This window comes from Podarcis filfolensis, assembly GCF_964270895.1.
Source record: "Podarcis filfolensis genome assembly, chromosome: 1".
In the NCBI taxonomy this organism is placed as follows: Eukaryota; Metazoa; Chordata; class Lepidosauria; order Squamata; family Lacertidae; genus Podarcis; species Podarcis filfolensis.
The window spans coordinates 12,498,034-12,515,346 of record NC_139604.1 but is presented as its reverse complement, the minus strand read 5'-3'; the positions used below and the strand labels follow the sequence as shown (position 1 = coordinate 12,515,346).

At 42.1% G+C, this 17,313-nt stretch overlaps 1 protein-coding gene across 2 annotated transcripts in view; it reads right to left on the bottom strand.

Annotated features, from left to right (window-relative positions):
- Nucleotides 1-17,313, bottom strand: part of LOC310768369 (aldehyde oxidase 4-like) — a 68,417-nt gene that overhangs the window by 31,042 nt on the left and 20,062 nt on the right. For both annotated transcript variants that reach the window (XM_083626383.1, XM_083626382.1), the window contains exons 12-20: nucleotides 16,648-16,741; nucleotides 15,272-15,381; nucleotides 12,723-12,907; nucleotides 11,352-11,514; nucleotides 10,295-10,387; nucleotides 8,257-8,426; nucleotides 6,383-6,497; nucleotides 4,213-4,332; nucleotides 2,078-2,174 (exon numbers count right to left, since the gene is read on the bottom strand). In XM_083626383.1, coding sequence (XP_083482509.1) covers nucleotides 2,078-2,174; nucleotides 4,213-4,332; nucleotides 6,383-6,497; nucleotides 8,257-8,426; nucleotides 10,295-10,387; nucleotides 11,352-11,514; nucleotides 12,723-12,907; nucleotides 15,272-15,381; nucleotides 16,648-16,741 — 1,147 coding nt within the window. The remainder of the gene's footprint in view (nucleotides 1-2,077; nucleotides 2,175-4,212; nucleotides 4,333-6,382; nucleotides 6,498-8,256; nucleotides 8,427-10,294; nucleotides 10,388-11,351; nucleotides 11,515-12,722; nucleotides 12,908-15,271; nucleotides 15,382-16,647; nucleotides 16,742-17,313) is intronic.

Below are 17,313 nucleotides of genomic sequence, written 5' to 3'. Positions count from 1 at the left end.
CATGGCTAACTTGATTAGATTTGTACCTCACCATACTACGCGACACTTCATCGCATGGCTTAGCCTGTAGGCTTCATAAAAGGGGATGGTTAAGACGAGCAGGAACAACAAGCAGATTGGTAGAGAAGCACTGAAGGGCAACCAAGAAGAGCCCCAAACAAAATAAAATATGAAAAACTACTCAGAGGACTAGACTGGTGTGGACAAGAGGGGAGCTGATGAGTTCATACAGTCGTACCTTGGTTGTCGAACTTAATTCATTCCGGGAGTCCATTTGACTCCCAGCATGGTTCGAAAACCAAGGTGCGGCTTCCGATTGCCTGGAGGAGCTTCTTGCACTCAATCAAAGCCGCAGAAGCCCTGTTGGACATTTGGCTTCCAAAAAACGTTCACAAACCAGAACACTCACTTTCGGGTTTGCGGTGTTCAGGAGCCTAAACCTCTGAGTACCAAGGCGTTTGACAACCAAGGTACAACTGTGTGTCTATCTAGCTTTAGGAAAGGCTTTGAGTTTCTGTTTTCTCTTCGAGGCATCCGCAGTGCTTTTAATTCTCCATCTTCTTGGAGCTGAGGTGGTGTGCTATGCAGCTTTTCAGACTACAGTATTTCTCTTTCTGTGTGAAAATAACAATAAAAATATTTTACAAAACTGGGGGGGGGGGGATAGGCTGCAATCCTCATTCCTGGTAGTAAGCTCCATTGAGTTCAATAGGGCTTACATCTGAGCGATGGTTTTTCATGTCTGAGAATAATAAGGGAGCCGTTTATAATGCTGGGGTGCTTGAGGAATTGGTTCCCTACAAAGGTCAGCTATCCTGTGGATTGTGACCTCCCAATTTTATGATGCAGTTTGTGGATGTGTTTTAGGCTATTTAGAAATGCGAATTTAGAGCAAAAATATGTTAGAAATGTGTATTTTGTGAGAAAATGCATACAGAAATACAAATTTTCATGCTGTTTTGTTGTTTTTTTAAACCACAGATTACAGCAAAAAACATGTAGATTACAGCAAAAAACATGAAAACATGCAGAATTAACACAGACCAAAAGCAGACTGATCCATGCACCCCTATATGGTGAAGATATCTCAGTGTATTGTGTTTTACCTGGACAGCAGAGCCAGGCTGGGGGGGGGGGGGGGGCAGCAAGCCACAGACTCTCTGCTACAGACTCTTCCTACTCACTAAACCCTGTTACTTCTTCAGCTTCCAACACCTCCTCTTCCTAGTCTTCTCCCTCTGAGTGATGTTGTCCCACCATCACTCCCTGGGCTCTGAGCCTTCTTCCCTTGGTGCAGGCATCCCCAAACTAGGCCCTCCAGATGTTTTGGTACTACAACTCCCATCATCCCTAGCTAACAGGACCAGTGGTCAGGGATGATGGGAATTGTAGTCCCAAAACATCTGGAGGGCCGAGTTTGGGGATGCCTGCCTTGGTGGTTTCCCAGCTGGTTCATCTCACCACTCCTCTGTATCCAACCAGTCCATGACATGGATAAATGGATCTTTGCCACAAGTGTCTACTTGTTAGGGTTTTACTCTTGTTTTAAATGTATTTGTTGTTTTGTGTTTTTACCGTTTTAAATTATTTTATGTGTAAATCGCCTTGAGATTGTGCCTTAGAAGGTAATTAATAAAATAAAATAAAAAGAAGAAGAACTGAATCGAAAGTCTTCCCCATCTCTGATTCACACAGCTATGTTTTCTGCATAAGGAGTGCTCATGGTACAGTTGTCACCCAGTAATCATACCAATCTGTGATCAATTTAAATGAAATGTAAACAGATAGACGACAAGAGAAGACTCCCTGGAAAAGACCCTGATTTTGGGAAAGATGGAGGGCACAAGGAGAAGGGGACGACAGAGGACGAGATGGTTGGACACTGTTCTCAAAGCTACCAGCATGAGTTTGACCAAACTGTGGGAGGCAGTGGAAGACAGGAGGGCCTGGCGTGCTCTGGTCCATGGGGTCAAGAAAAGTTGGACACGACTAAATGACTAAACAACAACAAACAGATAGACTGAACCTGCTTGCTGCTATGTCACGAGAACCCCATCCATTACTGATAGCACCCTACCTTCAATGATGTTCTCAACATTCTTAAATGATTCTGTAATGTTTCCTCTTTCTATTTTCTTTTCTTCTGTCAAGAATGACTTATGCTTAACTGCTTCCTGAAAAATAGGAGGAAACACAGCATTCAGTCCCAGAACACAAAGCAGTATGTCGTCCTCATCACTACCATCTTACAGTTCTTTCAGATGCACTGATAGTCTTTCCCAGTATAGTTGCACTGATTTTACTCTAGCTAAGGAGTTGGCTCATGCCTGATCAGAAACTAAACAATAGGTTCCTTTCCTGTTCATCAAATCCCTGTTGTTCAAAGATCTGTGTCCAAAGTGCTGTGTGGGAAAGAACTATCCCCAGAAATAAATAATAAACAAATACATTAAAAAAAGACCCTTGGTCTGTCTCAGGCATCCCAAAATCCGCCCTTTTTCGTGTCATGGTGAAGGCATTTGGTGTTCTTTGTTCTTTGTTCAACCCCCATTCTCGTATTGTTCTTTGAAAGTTGTATCTACTTTTGCGGCTCCCCAGTGAGTATTATTACATGAGTAGTACCTGTGAGAATGGGGAACACATTTCATCCAGAAAGCAGCTGGAGGTGTAGCACAGTAATCAGAGTGTTGAGCTTTGAGCCTCAGCCATGAATTTACTAGGCGTCTTCAAGTGAACCAATATCGCTCAACCACCTTACCCCACAATCTATCACATGCGGATAATGATACTGACATCTTATAGGTTGTTTTAAAGGTTGCTGAGATACTATATGCCACAGGTGGGGAACTGTGGCCCTTCAGATGTCACTAGGCTCCAACTCCCAACAGCTAATATGGCCAATGGATACAGATGATGGGAGTTGTAGTCCAACAACATCTGTAGGGCTACAGGTTCCCCTCGCCTGCTGAATGTAAAGTGCACTAAATGGTCTGAGGTACTCTACAAATGCTAAATACAGTTGTATGTACTCTGTCATCCTGACATTGCTGAAAGGAGACTGCTGTATACTTATGGACATTGCCTCTTTCTCAAAGACACATGTCTGATTCAAGAGATGGCAGAACAACCTAATAAGCCGATAAACCCTTTTGATTTGAAATTCAGAACTATAAAATACATGCACACAGTGGCACACAGTGGATGATTCAAGCTCATCTGAACAAGCTGCAATACAAATGAGCATCAGTTTGGCTTAATGTCCTGACTTGTTCCGATGCCATAGTTTCTTGGTTCAGACAAAATGGAAAACTGTAGTTGGTGAAATCCTTCCTGGCTTGTTTGTTCACTTGCACAAAGGCATGAGTTTGGGGTGGCTGATGGGGAGGGGTGTAGCCAAAATGCGACACAGCTTATTACGATATGGTCATCTGAATGCTATCAGTGTTTACCTATAGGCTGTCAAACAAGGGTATTGCATGTTCTAATAGTATCCTTAAGACTGAAAGGTCATGCAGATCCTATGCAGGTGTGTGTTTGCCACTTCAATTGCCTCAGGTATAAGATGCCTTTGGCTCGCCCTTTGGGAGGACTTTGAATATTATGAAGCCGTCAGCCATGGAGGGCTGCTATTTTTATTCCTGACTTTGGGCTTTACAGTGGTACCTCAGGTTACATACGCTTCAGGTTACATACGCTTCAGGTTACAGACTCCACTAACCCAGAAATATTACCTCGGGTTAAGAACTTTGCTTCAGGATGAGAACAGAAATCGTGCTCTGGTGGCACAGCAGCAGCAGGAGGCCCCATTAGCTAAAGTGGTGCTTCAGGTTAAGAACAGCTTCAGGTTAAGAAAGGACCTCCGGAACGAATTAAGTACTTAACCCAAGGTACCACTGTATCTGGCAGGAGGAAACAGGATGCTAGACTAGCTGGGCCATTGCCTTGGCTTTTCTAATGTTCTTATCCAGTGCTTTTTTTCTTAAAAAATGTTTATGGGTACCCTCATTTTGACTATTTTCTAGTTCACCATTTTCTAGTTCAAATCGGGAAAAATGAATGCAGTAAATGGACAAAAGTACAAAGATTCACAAAATGTTTAGGGGTATGCGTCCCCCCAGAAAAAAAGCACTGTTCTTATCTATTCCAATAGTTAAGATAGAGTGCAAGTAAAGTACCTCTTGAAGCTTCACAAATGAGAGGCTGATTTCTTACCTCAATGGTCAGGATCAGTTCCAGTTCTTGGTACTCTATCTTCACTTTTCTTCTGGCTCGCTTTGCGCACTCGTAGGATTCTGCAACCACACCGCAGATAATGTGGCCGATATATAGTACCTGCATGACACCCGACCAACAGAAATGGAATGGCTTCACTATACAGAACAACAACAATGTGGTTGTTTAATGTACTTTGATAGATTTCATGCTAAGGCTTTGGGTTTCAAATCATGTTCCAGAGACTTATCCTGGGGTCCTCTGGAAGCTTTTCAAGCATGGTGAGGATAATAATGTATTATGGATATTATTGTATTATGTTGTGCACTGTGGTTTGCTGTTGTTTTATTGATTGGAGTTTAGAAATTACTCATTGTAACTGCTGAGTGGATTTCTGTTTAATTTTGAAATGCTGATATTTAATATTATTCTATATTGTTTTAATGAATGTTGAATGTTATTTTATTTGCATATTGTATATTGTATTATGCATATCGTCTTATTTATATGATGTTAGCTGCTCTGAGCCTGGCTTTTGCTGGGGAGAGCGGGATACAAATAAAATTTATTATTATTATTAGTAGTAGTAGTAGTAGTAGTCGTACTAGTAGTAGTAACAGCAGGTGAATTGCCCTGAATGGCAGCTTGCTTACCACTACCAACCTTTCTCTTCAATGTACAGGCACAGAGGAAGGGTGGGCATATTCTAATTTGCATGTCTCGTGCCATGAGTAATCTCTGACCTCAACTGAACTGAGGGCCCACCCTAGAAGACTCCTCAGAATTCTCTGGAATGACCAGCTGACAAGTGGATATGTCAGAGGTTTGCCAATAAAAGCCACTGGTAAAGTATATATATGTGGCATTTATCTTCAGTAAATATGAAGTATTCAGCATGCATCATGTAGCGCTTCCAGTTTATCTGTTTAAGCAGAAGACTTCCATACAAGAATGGATAAATTACCGTATTTTTCGCTCTATAAGACGCACCAGACCATAAGACGCACCAAGTTTTTGGAGGACAAAAACAAGAAAAAAAAAATTCTGAATCTCAGAAGCCAGAACAGCAAGAGGGATCGCTGTGCAGCGAAAACAGCAATCCCTCTTGCTGTTCTGGCTTCTGTGATAGCTGCACAGCATGCATTCGCTCCATAAGATGCACACACATTTCCCCTTACTTTTTAGGAGGGAAAAAGTGAGTCTTATAGAGCAAAAAATAGTAATTTGCTTTCAAGTAGCTAGGGTGTTTTTTTAAAAAAGGGTATACATATTGGAGACCAAAAAATATACAGTATATAGAATGACTGAGGACCAACATAAACATTTGATTTTTTTAAACGATCTTTTCAAATTCATGACAATTAAGGGGTGAAGATTGGGCTTGTGTCTTAATTTTATGGGACAGTGGCTAAGAGGCAGCGAATTTCAAATTCCCAACTCAAAAGTAATCTCTAACACATACCCAAATAGGTGGCCTTAAATAGCCCATTACCTCCATCTGATATATGGGTTAATAATATTGACCCACCATACAGGGTAAGTCTAAGGAGTTCTAGTTGCAGGATCCTATCTCCAAGGGTTATAGCTCTATGATAGAGTGCATATGCTAAAGGTCCCAGCATAACGGGAATTCATCTCTTCTCCCCCAATGCGTACCCCATACCATCCCCAAATTTGCTCTGGAGGGTTGGGGGAGTCCCCAGAACAGATTTAGGGGGATGCAGAGGGAGAAGAGTTTCTGCTGCACGAGGAAAATCTTCGCGTTTGCAGAATCTTAGCCTCAGTGCTATGTTGAACACAAGCCTTTAAAATACATTTATGTTTTAATCATGCATTCATGGATCCTTCAAACAATGATTCAGACACAGACACTGTGGGGCCTCTTGCACATTTAAGGGTTGTCTAGAACTGAGATTTTCACTATTTGACTTTCCCTGCCCAGGAGCTACTGTATGGTGATGGAAGATGCTACAGCTAGTAATTACTTTCCTTCCTCTGGAGGTTTGTTAGCTTTTTCCTTCAAAGCAACTCGGTTCTAGTGGTCTAGTCATGCCCAAGGAACTGTAAATGTGTGCCTTTGATAAAGAAAAAAATATTTTTAGGGTACAATTCTGGGCCTGCTTATCTCTGAGTAGATGTTGGATAGGAAGGCAGAAAGCTCAGAAAATACCTCTTCGCTAGCAAAAATTTCCTCTTTTCCATCACCATTATGCCCCGGAATATCAGCTGCTGTTACCACGGCAACCACCCCTGGTTCTTCTAAGGCCTCTGACACATCAATGGATCTGGAAAGGAGAGATAAATAGAACACTTTTGTTCCAATGGGTCGCAGTGATCAAACATGATGGCAAGATGAATTTAAGAAATAAATGTTTTAAGAAATAAACATTCAGGGGCTAAAGTAAACATGCACTTTTTTCCTATGTGACTAAGTTGTGCACAGCTAGTATTTCTGCAGGTGGAAACAGATAGTGAAACAACTCAATGTATTTAATCTTAAAAACCTCTTTGTACTATCTTAACTGGTATCTGTATATGTGTGAAATCACCCCTAACTGCAATACAGGCAGGCAGCTGATATGTGCAGGTCGGGGTTACCAGATTTTTTTCAATGAATCCGGGGACACTTTTTTTTTTTAAGCTGAGTAGCAACAGGGAGTCGGTAGTGGGGATGGTGAGGCAAAAGATCCTGGGCCCAAGCACACATGCATATTGTATAAAGGTGAAAAGCCCTTCTGTTGCACCCTGTGAAACATAAATATGCAGAGTTTTTAAAAACTGGGCAACGGCCGCCCGCCCGCAACTTCCTAGCCTCCCCCGATCAATTAAAACAAAGGGGGGAGGGGGCAGGAGATCTGTACCGCCGGACGTCCCCGGTTACCCTTCAGCAGCGGCAGCGGCAGCGGCAGTGGCAGCGATAGTCAACAGCCTGGAGCCAGCCTGGTAGCGCAGTTGGCTTCAGGAGTTGTTTGCTGCCATGGCGCCCACCAGTTTGCCTCCCGGAAGTCCCCATATGATGTGTCTTGTGCACAACACATCATATGGGGACTTCTGGCGAGGAAAAATGGTGGGCGCCATGGCAGCAAGCAGCTCCTGAAACCAGCCAGAGCCAACTGCGCTACCAGGCTGGCTCCAGGCGGCTGAGGCTGAGACTGCCGCTGCCACGTTTCCCGGGGACAGATTTGCAAATCCAGGGACATTCCGGGGACAGAATCTGTACAGGGACAGATTTGCAAATCCAGGGACTGTCCCCGGGAACTGGGGATGTCTGGTGACCCTACCCTAGACATTTTGCAGGACAATAAATGGTGCCGTCCCCCATGCCATCCCCACTCTCAAATCAAGTTGAAGAGTGCCCATCTGGCCAAGTAATTTGAGGCAGAAAAGACCACAAGCACGCCTCCCCCCCCCGCACCCTGTCCCTGAGAGTTTAAACACAACGATACTGTGGTACCTCGGGTTACATACGCTTCAGGTTACATACGCTTCAGGTTACAGACTCTGCTAACCCAGTAATATTACCTCGGGTTAAGAACTTTGCTTCAGGATGAGAACAGAAATCGTGCTCTGGCGGTACAGCAGCAACAGGAGGCCCCATTAGCTAAAGTGGTGCTTCAGGTTAAGAACAGTTTCAGGTTAAGAACGGACCTCCGGAACAAATTAAGTACTTAACCCGAGGTACCACTGTAATAAATTAACCAGCAAACCATTTGCCACCCTTTCATGACACTCCAAATCGGCTGCTTCAGGCAGCTGCCTCACTGTCCCTAATGGTAGAACTGGGTGTGGATATCAGCCTTGTGTGTTGGGTGCGCTGAATAAGCACTTTCAATGCTCCCAAAGAGCACTCAACTCTTATTTAAAAGAGCTGTACGTCAAGCCCTCCTCTTTTCGCCTACGTTTGCAAGCACACTTTCATTCCAGCCCACTCCTGAAGTAAACCAAACCAAGATTCAAAGCATGTCCAGTATCTGTTACAATACGTCCTCCTTCCCATGTTCTACTGCCACACTTTCCTCACGCACATTCCTTCTTGTTACTTACAGAATCTTTGCGTGGGCGTATGTGCTGGTGACCACAGCCATGTAGAGCTGCCCTTCCTCTGGAGGCATGTCATCGACATAGTCTGCTTCACCGGTGGTATGTTTAATACCAGACTGGTGCATGATGGGACGCCCCACTGGGTCCTGAGGAGGCTGATGAGGGTCTACATCCTGTCATATGGTAGAGACATTTACTATACAGTGGTACCTCGGGATACATACGCTTCAAGTTACATACGCTTCAGGTTACACACTCCACTAACCCAGAAATAGTGCTTCAGGTTAAGAACTTTGCTTCAGGATGAGAACAGAAATTGTGCTCTGGCGGCACAGCGGCAGCAGGAGGCCCCATTAGCTAAAGTGGTGCTTCAGGTTAAGAACAGTTTCAGGCTGATGGAAGTCCAATAAGAATGTATTTGTGATAAATTGTGTGGTATGTTTTATAATTTTGTATGTTAAAAACCAATAAAAATATTTTTTTTTAAAAAAGAACAGTTTCAGGTTAAGAACGGACCTCCGGAACGAATTAAGTACTTAACCCGAGGTACCACTGTACAGACGGTTCATTAGATTACTGAGTATTACTCAGAAAATCCTACTAAAATTATATGGTGACAACATGGTTGTATTTCAGTTTGTACAGGCTGAACGTTGGGCCCAGAACTTGTACCATGTTGCTATCTGTACCCAAAGCTCCGATTCCATATTGGCTTATATAGGAGGACCAGTCAAGCTATTAGGCCAAATATACGTTTTCTGTTAGTATAGGTAAACATTTTCAATTAGTATCCTTGGTATTATGGAGGACAACTTTTTACCACATGAATCTGCCTAATCCTTGAGCTAACCTGCTCTGTGTCCCACCACTTTCAGTGGTTCAATTAATGGTGACATCAGGCAGGATCCTTTTAGCAGTAGTGTCTAGATTGTGGAACTCTCCCTGCAAGAGATTCATATGGGCTTCCATACTGCAGGTTTTCTGACTCTCCTTAAAAGCATTATGTTTCACTGGGCCTTTGGGCTTAGAGTGATATTCTGTCTCCTTGGTTCCCTGTTGACATTTTGTTGCTGAGATCCTGGTTTTTTGGTGATCTGATTTATTTATTTATTTGTTTGTATGTATGTATGTTAATTTACTACTGGATTTACCTAGGTATAATACAGTCAAGGCAGTCACAGACAACTACAAAAAAAGATGGGAGCAGCACAGGGAGGAAAACACAGGAGGATTATCAATGGATGATGACGTTGCGTAGACCCCAGGCAAAATGGGACTGAATGGTAAGCACCCAGCATGGAAGCAGTCTGGAACTAGATTCTTCAACAGCAAACGATCATTTATTTCATACCCACCCAGCAAACTCAAGTATTCCTCTTATGCAAATATAGTAGCCTGCCACTATTATTTATTATTATTATTATTATTATTATTATTATTATTATTATTTTGTAAATCATTTTTATTCATTTTCCAAAAAAGAAAAAACAACAACATTCATATTAATAACAAATCAAGCCAGATCTTACCACATTCAAAAAACAATACAGCCAATTATAGAGTCTGAATTAATTAATTTCAATGGGACTTCCCATGTTCTGGATTTCAAGAGCTAAAGTCCATCCTTTATTTTTCTGCTTTTGTTACTTCCCAATTTCCCAATCCTGATATTGATGATCTTCTCTCTGTCAGTTAGTCGCTGGTATAACTCTCTATCTTGTTTTGTTTAAACATTCCTTATTTCTGTAATCACGTAGGGGGCAAATTTCTATTGCTTTGTTTTATATTTTTATTGGTGTAAACCACTTAACCAATTAGTTAAGTCACAGATCACTGGGTGGTAAGCCATGCTAAGTACTAAGACTAGACCCATTGAACTGAATGGATATGCGTAACTTAGAAGCATTAATTTCAGTGCGCCTACTCTGGGTAGATCTCAGTTGAAAACAACCCATTATACTTAGAGAAGGGTGGGTTAACATGATAGCATTGACAGGAATGTTAATGTTAGATGAAAAGCAATGAAAACAACGTCACTGACCTGGTATATTTGCATACCCTGAGGTGGTTTCTCACGGAACTCGCCTAAAGCACTGGCGTATCTCTTTGGCAAGTCAGGATACTTAGATGGATTCTGTGGGAAGACAAATTAATTATATATTACATCAATTTTCCCCAAGAAATTCTTCAGGGGCAAGCAACCATATAATGGTAATTCATTGCCCAAATATGTACTACCAGGGTGCTCAAATTAAGATATGACTTGCACTACTACTTCTAGTGTGTCCTTTCTACACATGTGGGGGGGGGGGTTTCCAGTCATGTAGCAAAATCTCCACTTATAACATCTTAACAAACTTTTTAATTTTTGTAAAAAGTTGTATTTGAGCCAACATGAAGAATGGGCTGAATGAAAACAGCATGGCATCTGTTACATAGGAAGAAAGGCCTGTTGTATGTAAGACAATTTTTCTACATAGGTGCAGAAAAAACGGTGTGTACAAATTGTTAATGGAAACAATGATCTTTGGTAGAGGCAGAAAAGTAGGAAGAACATTGTTTTTAAGAGGAGGGATAGTTTATTTCTTATCCACCTATAGTGAACACAAGAGAAGCCTTGTTGGATCAGACGAAAGGCCCATCTGGTCCAGAATTCTGTTCTCATAGTGGCCAACTGGGTGCCTATGGAAAGTAGGCAAGACAATGGCACCCTCTTATATGTGTTGCAAGCCACTTGTATTCAGAGGCATGTGTGCCATAAGCACCGTGTGAATATGTACCTAGCTCAATTACTAACTGCTTACCCCAAAAATAAGGCCAGACTTGCTCTTGTGCCTTTAATATCAGCTTGACTTACAGAAGAGCTATTTCCCATACCACATAGCTTTTGGGAATTGAGTGAACAGCTGCTGGAGACTGGAGTGGAAAGGTATAAGGCTTTCTACTCAAATAGGAAAGGTGATTATTATTTTCTCCCCCCCCCCCTTTGCTTAATACCCAGCCTGATGAAGAGCTCTGGAGAACCCTGAAGGCTTGGGCGCCATTTTGTGACATTCTTAAAGTCATTGCCCTACTTTGTTCTTTGGGGTGTTATTTACCATGTTCTTTAAACCTTGTAGCACTTGCAGATAAAATCTGAAGAAGAAGCTGACAAGCAGAGTCCGCCTGTATTCCACTTTTGCACCCGGGGCTGAAGGAGAGAGGATAATTTCTTCAAGAATTAGCCTGCAAGCTTCATTCAGCATCTCTTCGTCCCAGTTGCTGGGGGGAGAAATAATACAACCAAATAAGTTTATTTTAGCAAACGATAGATATGTATATGCAGAGTTTTGAAGGGGTGAGGAGAAAAGGTTTCCAAATGTGTTTATTAAAGTGACTTTGATAATGAAGTACACTTTGCCACAAGGAAACTCAACAGATGGGATTTCATTTCAGGTTTCTCAGGAACTGATAAATAATATTATTCAAAATAGGTCCTTTCTATCGTAGGAAAATAGATTGCATAATATGAACCAGTCACAGCTAATCTTAATATGGAAGAACAGGACATTGGTGCTGGTGACCCAGCCTACATCTTCCACAGTGAGCATTAGGAACATATGGATAAAACACTTAAAGTCGTTGATCAGAACAATCAGTTTCTAACAGTGACCAGTCAGATAAGATGCCTTGAGAAACTCACAAGCAGGATATGAAGACGTGCATAGGTCATGACTTGACTAATAAGGAACGATGCAGTTAAGATTTGTGTCATCTTAATAAATAAATAAATAATAATAATAATAATAATAATAATAATAATAATAATAATAATTTATTATTTACACCCCGCCCATCTGGCTGAGTTTCCCCAGCCACTCCAGGCAGCTCCCAGTTGAGTGTTAAAAACAATACAGCATTAAATATTAAAAACTTCCCTAAATCTTAACCCAAATACATAAGAGTGTGGAAGGTTTTGTTTTATTTAACATGGTGTTTTAATGTTGTAACCTCCCCTGGAACCTTAGGGAGAAGGTTGGGTAATAAATGAAAAAATGATTGAATGATCTTGCCGCAGTTCAGGGAACTGAATTACATGACATCTAGTCCCACAATTCCCTGGGCCCACAGAATGAAAAAAATTCTCAGAAAACTGATATGTATAATTGTTCTCTTAAATTTTATCCCAAATTCGTATTCACAGAAATTGCAATTCTTCTCCACTTCCACTCCAGTGTGGTTTGGTGAAATGTTGGAGAGGTGCTTTTGTTCGTTAGTTTTTAAGAGCAGTATTCTGACATGATATAAACTAATTTTGAAATGAAGACATTTGCCCACCTTTTTAAAAAAAGGTTTTTCATTACTACTTGCAGACAAGGTTTAAGTACAGAGAGAGTTTAATTTTTCTAGCTTCTAGATTCTGCCCCAAGCTCCTCCAAAAGCAAGAAACAGCTATTCCTATATAATGTCAAATGGTACAGTCAATGTACCTTCCAATGAGCTTCTGACAGGTATTTCTTGCGCTCACTGTGGTAGGACCAATGCCACCATATAAAATAGCCATGTCCTCAATGACACCAGTGCCTGGCTGGAAAAGGACTCTCATTGAAGAATTTGTCACAGACAATGCATTTTTTCGGCGCTCAGCCTGCCGGAATGCTGACACAAATTCATCCTGGCAGATGCAAGAAGGAGAAATTGGGTTATTTTACTGCCCTCATCATGCTAGTAGCTGTAGGGTAACATTATACATAAAGAGCCTTCCGTGAAACAGTCAGTAAGGGTCAAATTACATTATTCGTGGTTTTTATAAAAAGTGTAGTTACCCTTGCCACTTTTATTTTGGAAGGAAATAACATGTGCAAAGCTTCAGTCTGGAATGTGTTCCCAATCTGGGCCCTGCTCCTGTTTCCCTCTGAAAACCGCTTTCTTCACAAGCAACTGTTTGCCCTGAAATGCGTACAGTTTACTACAAGAAACACATTCAGGAGTAAAACAGCAGACGGGCAGAATTTTGTTGTGGGACATTGCAGGGCCCTGATCTAGATCAAGGATCTATTCCAGATTGGAGTCCCAAAATTGATTTTCTTCAAAATGGAAGTGGCCATGCTTTTTAAAGGCATATGAACAATGTAATGTGGAATTTCACCCTGACAGGTTGTCACCTTCAATCATCATACATATATGTGCCAATCAATAGACTACCTCATAAACTCGCTGGGAAGATGTTGCCATCCTAGCTCATGTATACATAGGGCAATGCACATGTAAAAAGGTAAAGGTAAAGGGACCCCTGACCATTAGGTCCAGTCGTGACCGACTCTGGGGATGCTGCGCTCATCTCGCTTTATTGGCCGAGGGAGCCGGCATAGAGCTCCCGGGTCATGTGGCCAGCATGACTAAGCCGCTTCTGGTGAACCAGAGCAGTGCACGGAAACGCCGTTTACCTTCCTGCCGGAGTGGTACCTATTTATCTACTTGCACTTTGACATGCTTTTGAACTGCTAGGGTGGCAGGAGCAGGGACCAAGCAACGGGAGCTCACCCCATTGCAGGGATTTGAACCGCCGACCTTCTGATCAGCAAGTCCTAGGCTCTGTGGTTTAACCCACAACGCCACCTGTGTCCCAATGCACATGTGGTTGGCTGTTAATATCCATGTCTTTAAAGGCATGTCCAACAGGTAGATTACGATCTACCGGTAGATCGCGGGGGTGTTCCAGGTAGATTGCGGGATCTCCAGGGTGCTCCTGATCGATCCCCCTGAAAAGCTCAACAACTCTGGGTCACCTTCCCCAAAAGATCAACAACTCTGACAATCCCTTCCCCAAAAAAGATCAACAACTCTTGGCAATGACAATAGGTAGATCACTGCCAGTTTTTTTTTATAGTGGGAGTAGATCACTGTCTCTTTTGAGTTGGACGTGCCTGATATAGACTATACTTCCTATACTCGGTTGTTGTTTCATTCTTGCTGTATAGGAGTGGATTAAAGAAGGGAGTTCATAACTATGGCATCACATGGGCCATTCAGCCATCCAAGAAATCTGGACATCATTCATCTACAGCAGCCTTTTGGTGTAAAGTTCCTATCAGCACCAGCCTGGTCAGGGATGAGAGTTGTAGTCCAACATCCCAAGGGCACCAGGTTGAGGAAAGCTGCTCTAGAGAGATGGGGACGGCAATGTGGCTGCTTACTGGTGAAGGAAATATTACTACCCATGGCACATATGCAATCAACACTGCTCACAGGTTTAGCATATTTTTGTAGTTCTTCAGAAACCTGCAATACCGATGTGCCCAGTGATAAGAGTGGGACAAAAGTTAATGAGTGTGCGCATCGAGACATGCTTGAGGAATTTGTTATATGCAAATTCTAGTAAGAAATAAACTGATCTGAACTTTCCAGAGCTAATATAGAATCAAGGAATCATAGAATTGTAGAGTCGGAAGGTTGAATCCAAGTGAGAGCAAAAGGGACTCAAGAGTTTCAATTTTTTAAAAAAATGTTGCTCTCTCTGTTCCCAGACTCCTGAATATATTTTGAGAAGACTACCCATTTTATTAAATGCAGTTTTATTGACTGTTTTCAATGCATGCTTTTTATGTATTGGCATATTGATTTAGTGAAGTATGACTATTTTGTCCTGACTGTGAATTTTGTGTGGGATTTTAATTGTTATAGGGTGTAGGCCATTTGAGGTGTCAATTTTCTAACTGAAAACCAGATGATAAATATAATAAACAAATAAATGAGCAACAGGGAGCAAAGTGTCTTTCATTAAACTTCCCACCCTCACCGATCCCTAGGTAATTTACATGTGATTTTTTTACTGGTAGATGAATACTTGGAAATATGTTGCCTCTCTCTCCAGCAATGTGTTGACCTGCCATTTATGTGCCTGCATGGACTAATTTATGTTGAGATTTTGATACAAATATTGTCTTGCCCAACGTAAGTGTTCCACAGTGCAGAAAGCATCTTGTGTTTGGAGGGGTGGGGAGGAAAACATACAGAAAGAAACAAACACACAACTTACTTCCTTGGAGAAAGGGATAAAAACAGAGACTATGACCTCTCTTGGTGAAAGGTCTGCCTGTGGCAAGCGCGCAAGGAATTCATCATTCAAGGGAATCTGTCGTGATCCATCTGATAGAGGAAAGAATAGTCTTTAGAGAACGAGCTCTTAACAGATACTGATTTTATCTGTCCCATGCAAGAGAAAATTACCCCTGCATCTATTCAAGCTGTGAGGCAGAACTGGCCCTCTTCAATGGCTGATTTACCCAACAGAAACATTTGTATGAAGGGTGCTCACAGCTATAAATAATTCTAGCCATTTCAGATGCCCCCAATTTGTAGCCAAGGTACTATTGCTCAGAACTCTGCAAGATCAAACCTGCACACTTGTCAGTTGGCATTTGTCGTTGATAAATACAATGGACTTCCACTTGTTTATTATTATATACTGTCTTCCTAGGCAATATTATATATCATAGACTTCATGTAATAATACACCACCCTGCATTTTGCCATTGTAAGAGAACATCAGTTAGTAGGTTTCCTTTCTCTCTCATCATAGTCGTAAGAGCAAAACAGCGGGAAGGAAAGTAAGGATTCTGCAGAATGACTTCTGCTATTAGGACATGATTTTATTCCCACCCCCTCCCCACTATTATGAAATTGAATCACATCCACACCATCCGTTTAAAGCATTCTTGTACCGCTTTAACAGCCACAGCTTCCCTAAAGTATCCTGGGAGCTGTAGTTTGTTAAAGGTGCTAGCTCTGGTAGGGGTCTCCTAATAATTCTCAGCTCAGTCAAGAAACAGGTAGTTCACAGTCCCTAGAACATGGGTAGGTAAACGAAGGCCCCGGGGCTGGATCCGGCCCAATCGCCTTCTAAATCCGGCCCATGGATGCTCCGGGAATCAGCGTGTTTTTACATGAGTAGAGTGTGTGCTTTTATTTAAAAAGCATCTCTGGGTTATTTGTGGGGCCTGCCTGGTGTTTTTACATGAGTAGAATGTGTGCTTTTCTTTAAAATGCATCTCTGGGTTATTTGTGGTGCATAGGAATTTATTCATCCCCCCCCAAAAAATATATAGTCTGGCCCCCCACAAGTTCTGAGAGACAGTGGACCGGCCCCCTGCTGAACAAGTTTGCTGACCCCTGCCCTAGAATATAGGATCTATGTTTACCAATAAATCATTGGAAAATACTTACTGTACTAGATGCTATGTTACTGTTGATCAAAGTGTCTAAAGCTTTCTTATTAACAGTTTATAAGAGCAGAAAAAGTTCCTAGTCAGTTGATTCGCTCACCATTTGTACTTTTAACAGTTATTTCATTGTGTACATTTTGATCAAACTACCCAGTGCAGAAATGTATGCAAGGGAGACATTGCCTTTTACCTATTGATACCAGATTGAGAAGCGCATTCCCAGCTGCCAGGACAGGGTTCAGATCCCAGGTTGATCCTCTGCTCACAATATGTCCTCCTAAAGACTAATGGACAATGATATCACTGTTACTACTACTAAATTGCGTATAGCTATATTATCATTATATCCTTTATTTATTATTTCTTAAAATTTATACACTGCTTGACTGTAAAAAAACACACACCCTCAAATGGTTAAAAAACAACAACCCAATTTCCCCTCTCAAAGGATTCTGGGCGCTGTAGTTTGCTGGTCACAGAGTTACAATTCCCAGTGTCCCTTAACAAACTACAGTGCCCAGAATTCTTTGAAGAGGGAAATATGCTTAGCATGTGTTTTAGAGGTATCGTATTTTTCGCTCTATAGGGTGCACTTTTCCCCCTCCAAAAATTAAGGGGAAATGTGTGTGCGTCCTATAGAGTGAATGCAGGCTGCACAGCTAAGCCCAAAGCCAGAACAGGGAGACAGAGCGCTGCGCAGCGCTCCGTCTCGCTGTTCTAGCTTGGGGATGGCTGCACAAAGCCTCCGCAGGGCAGGGGGGTGAAGGCACCCCGCTGCTCTGCGGAGGCTTCAAAGGCTGCGCTCCGAGGGAACTCAGGCAGGAGTTCCCGCTGCGCTCGGAAGGCTTGCGGATAA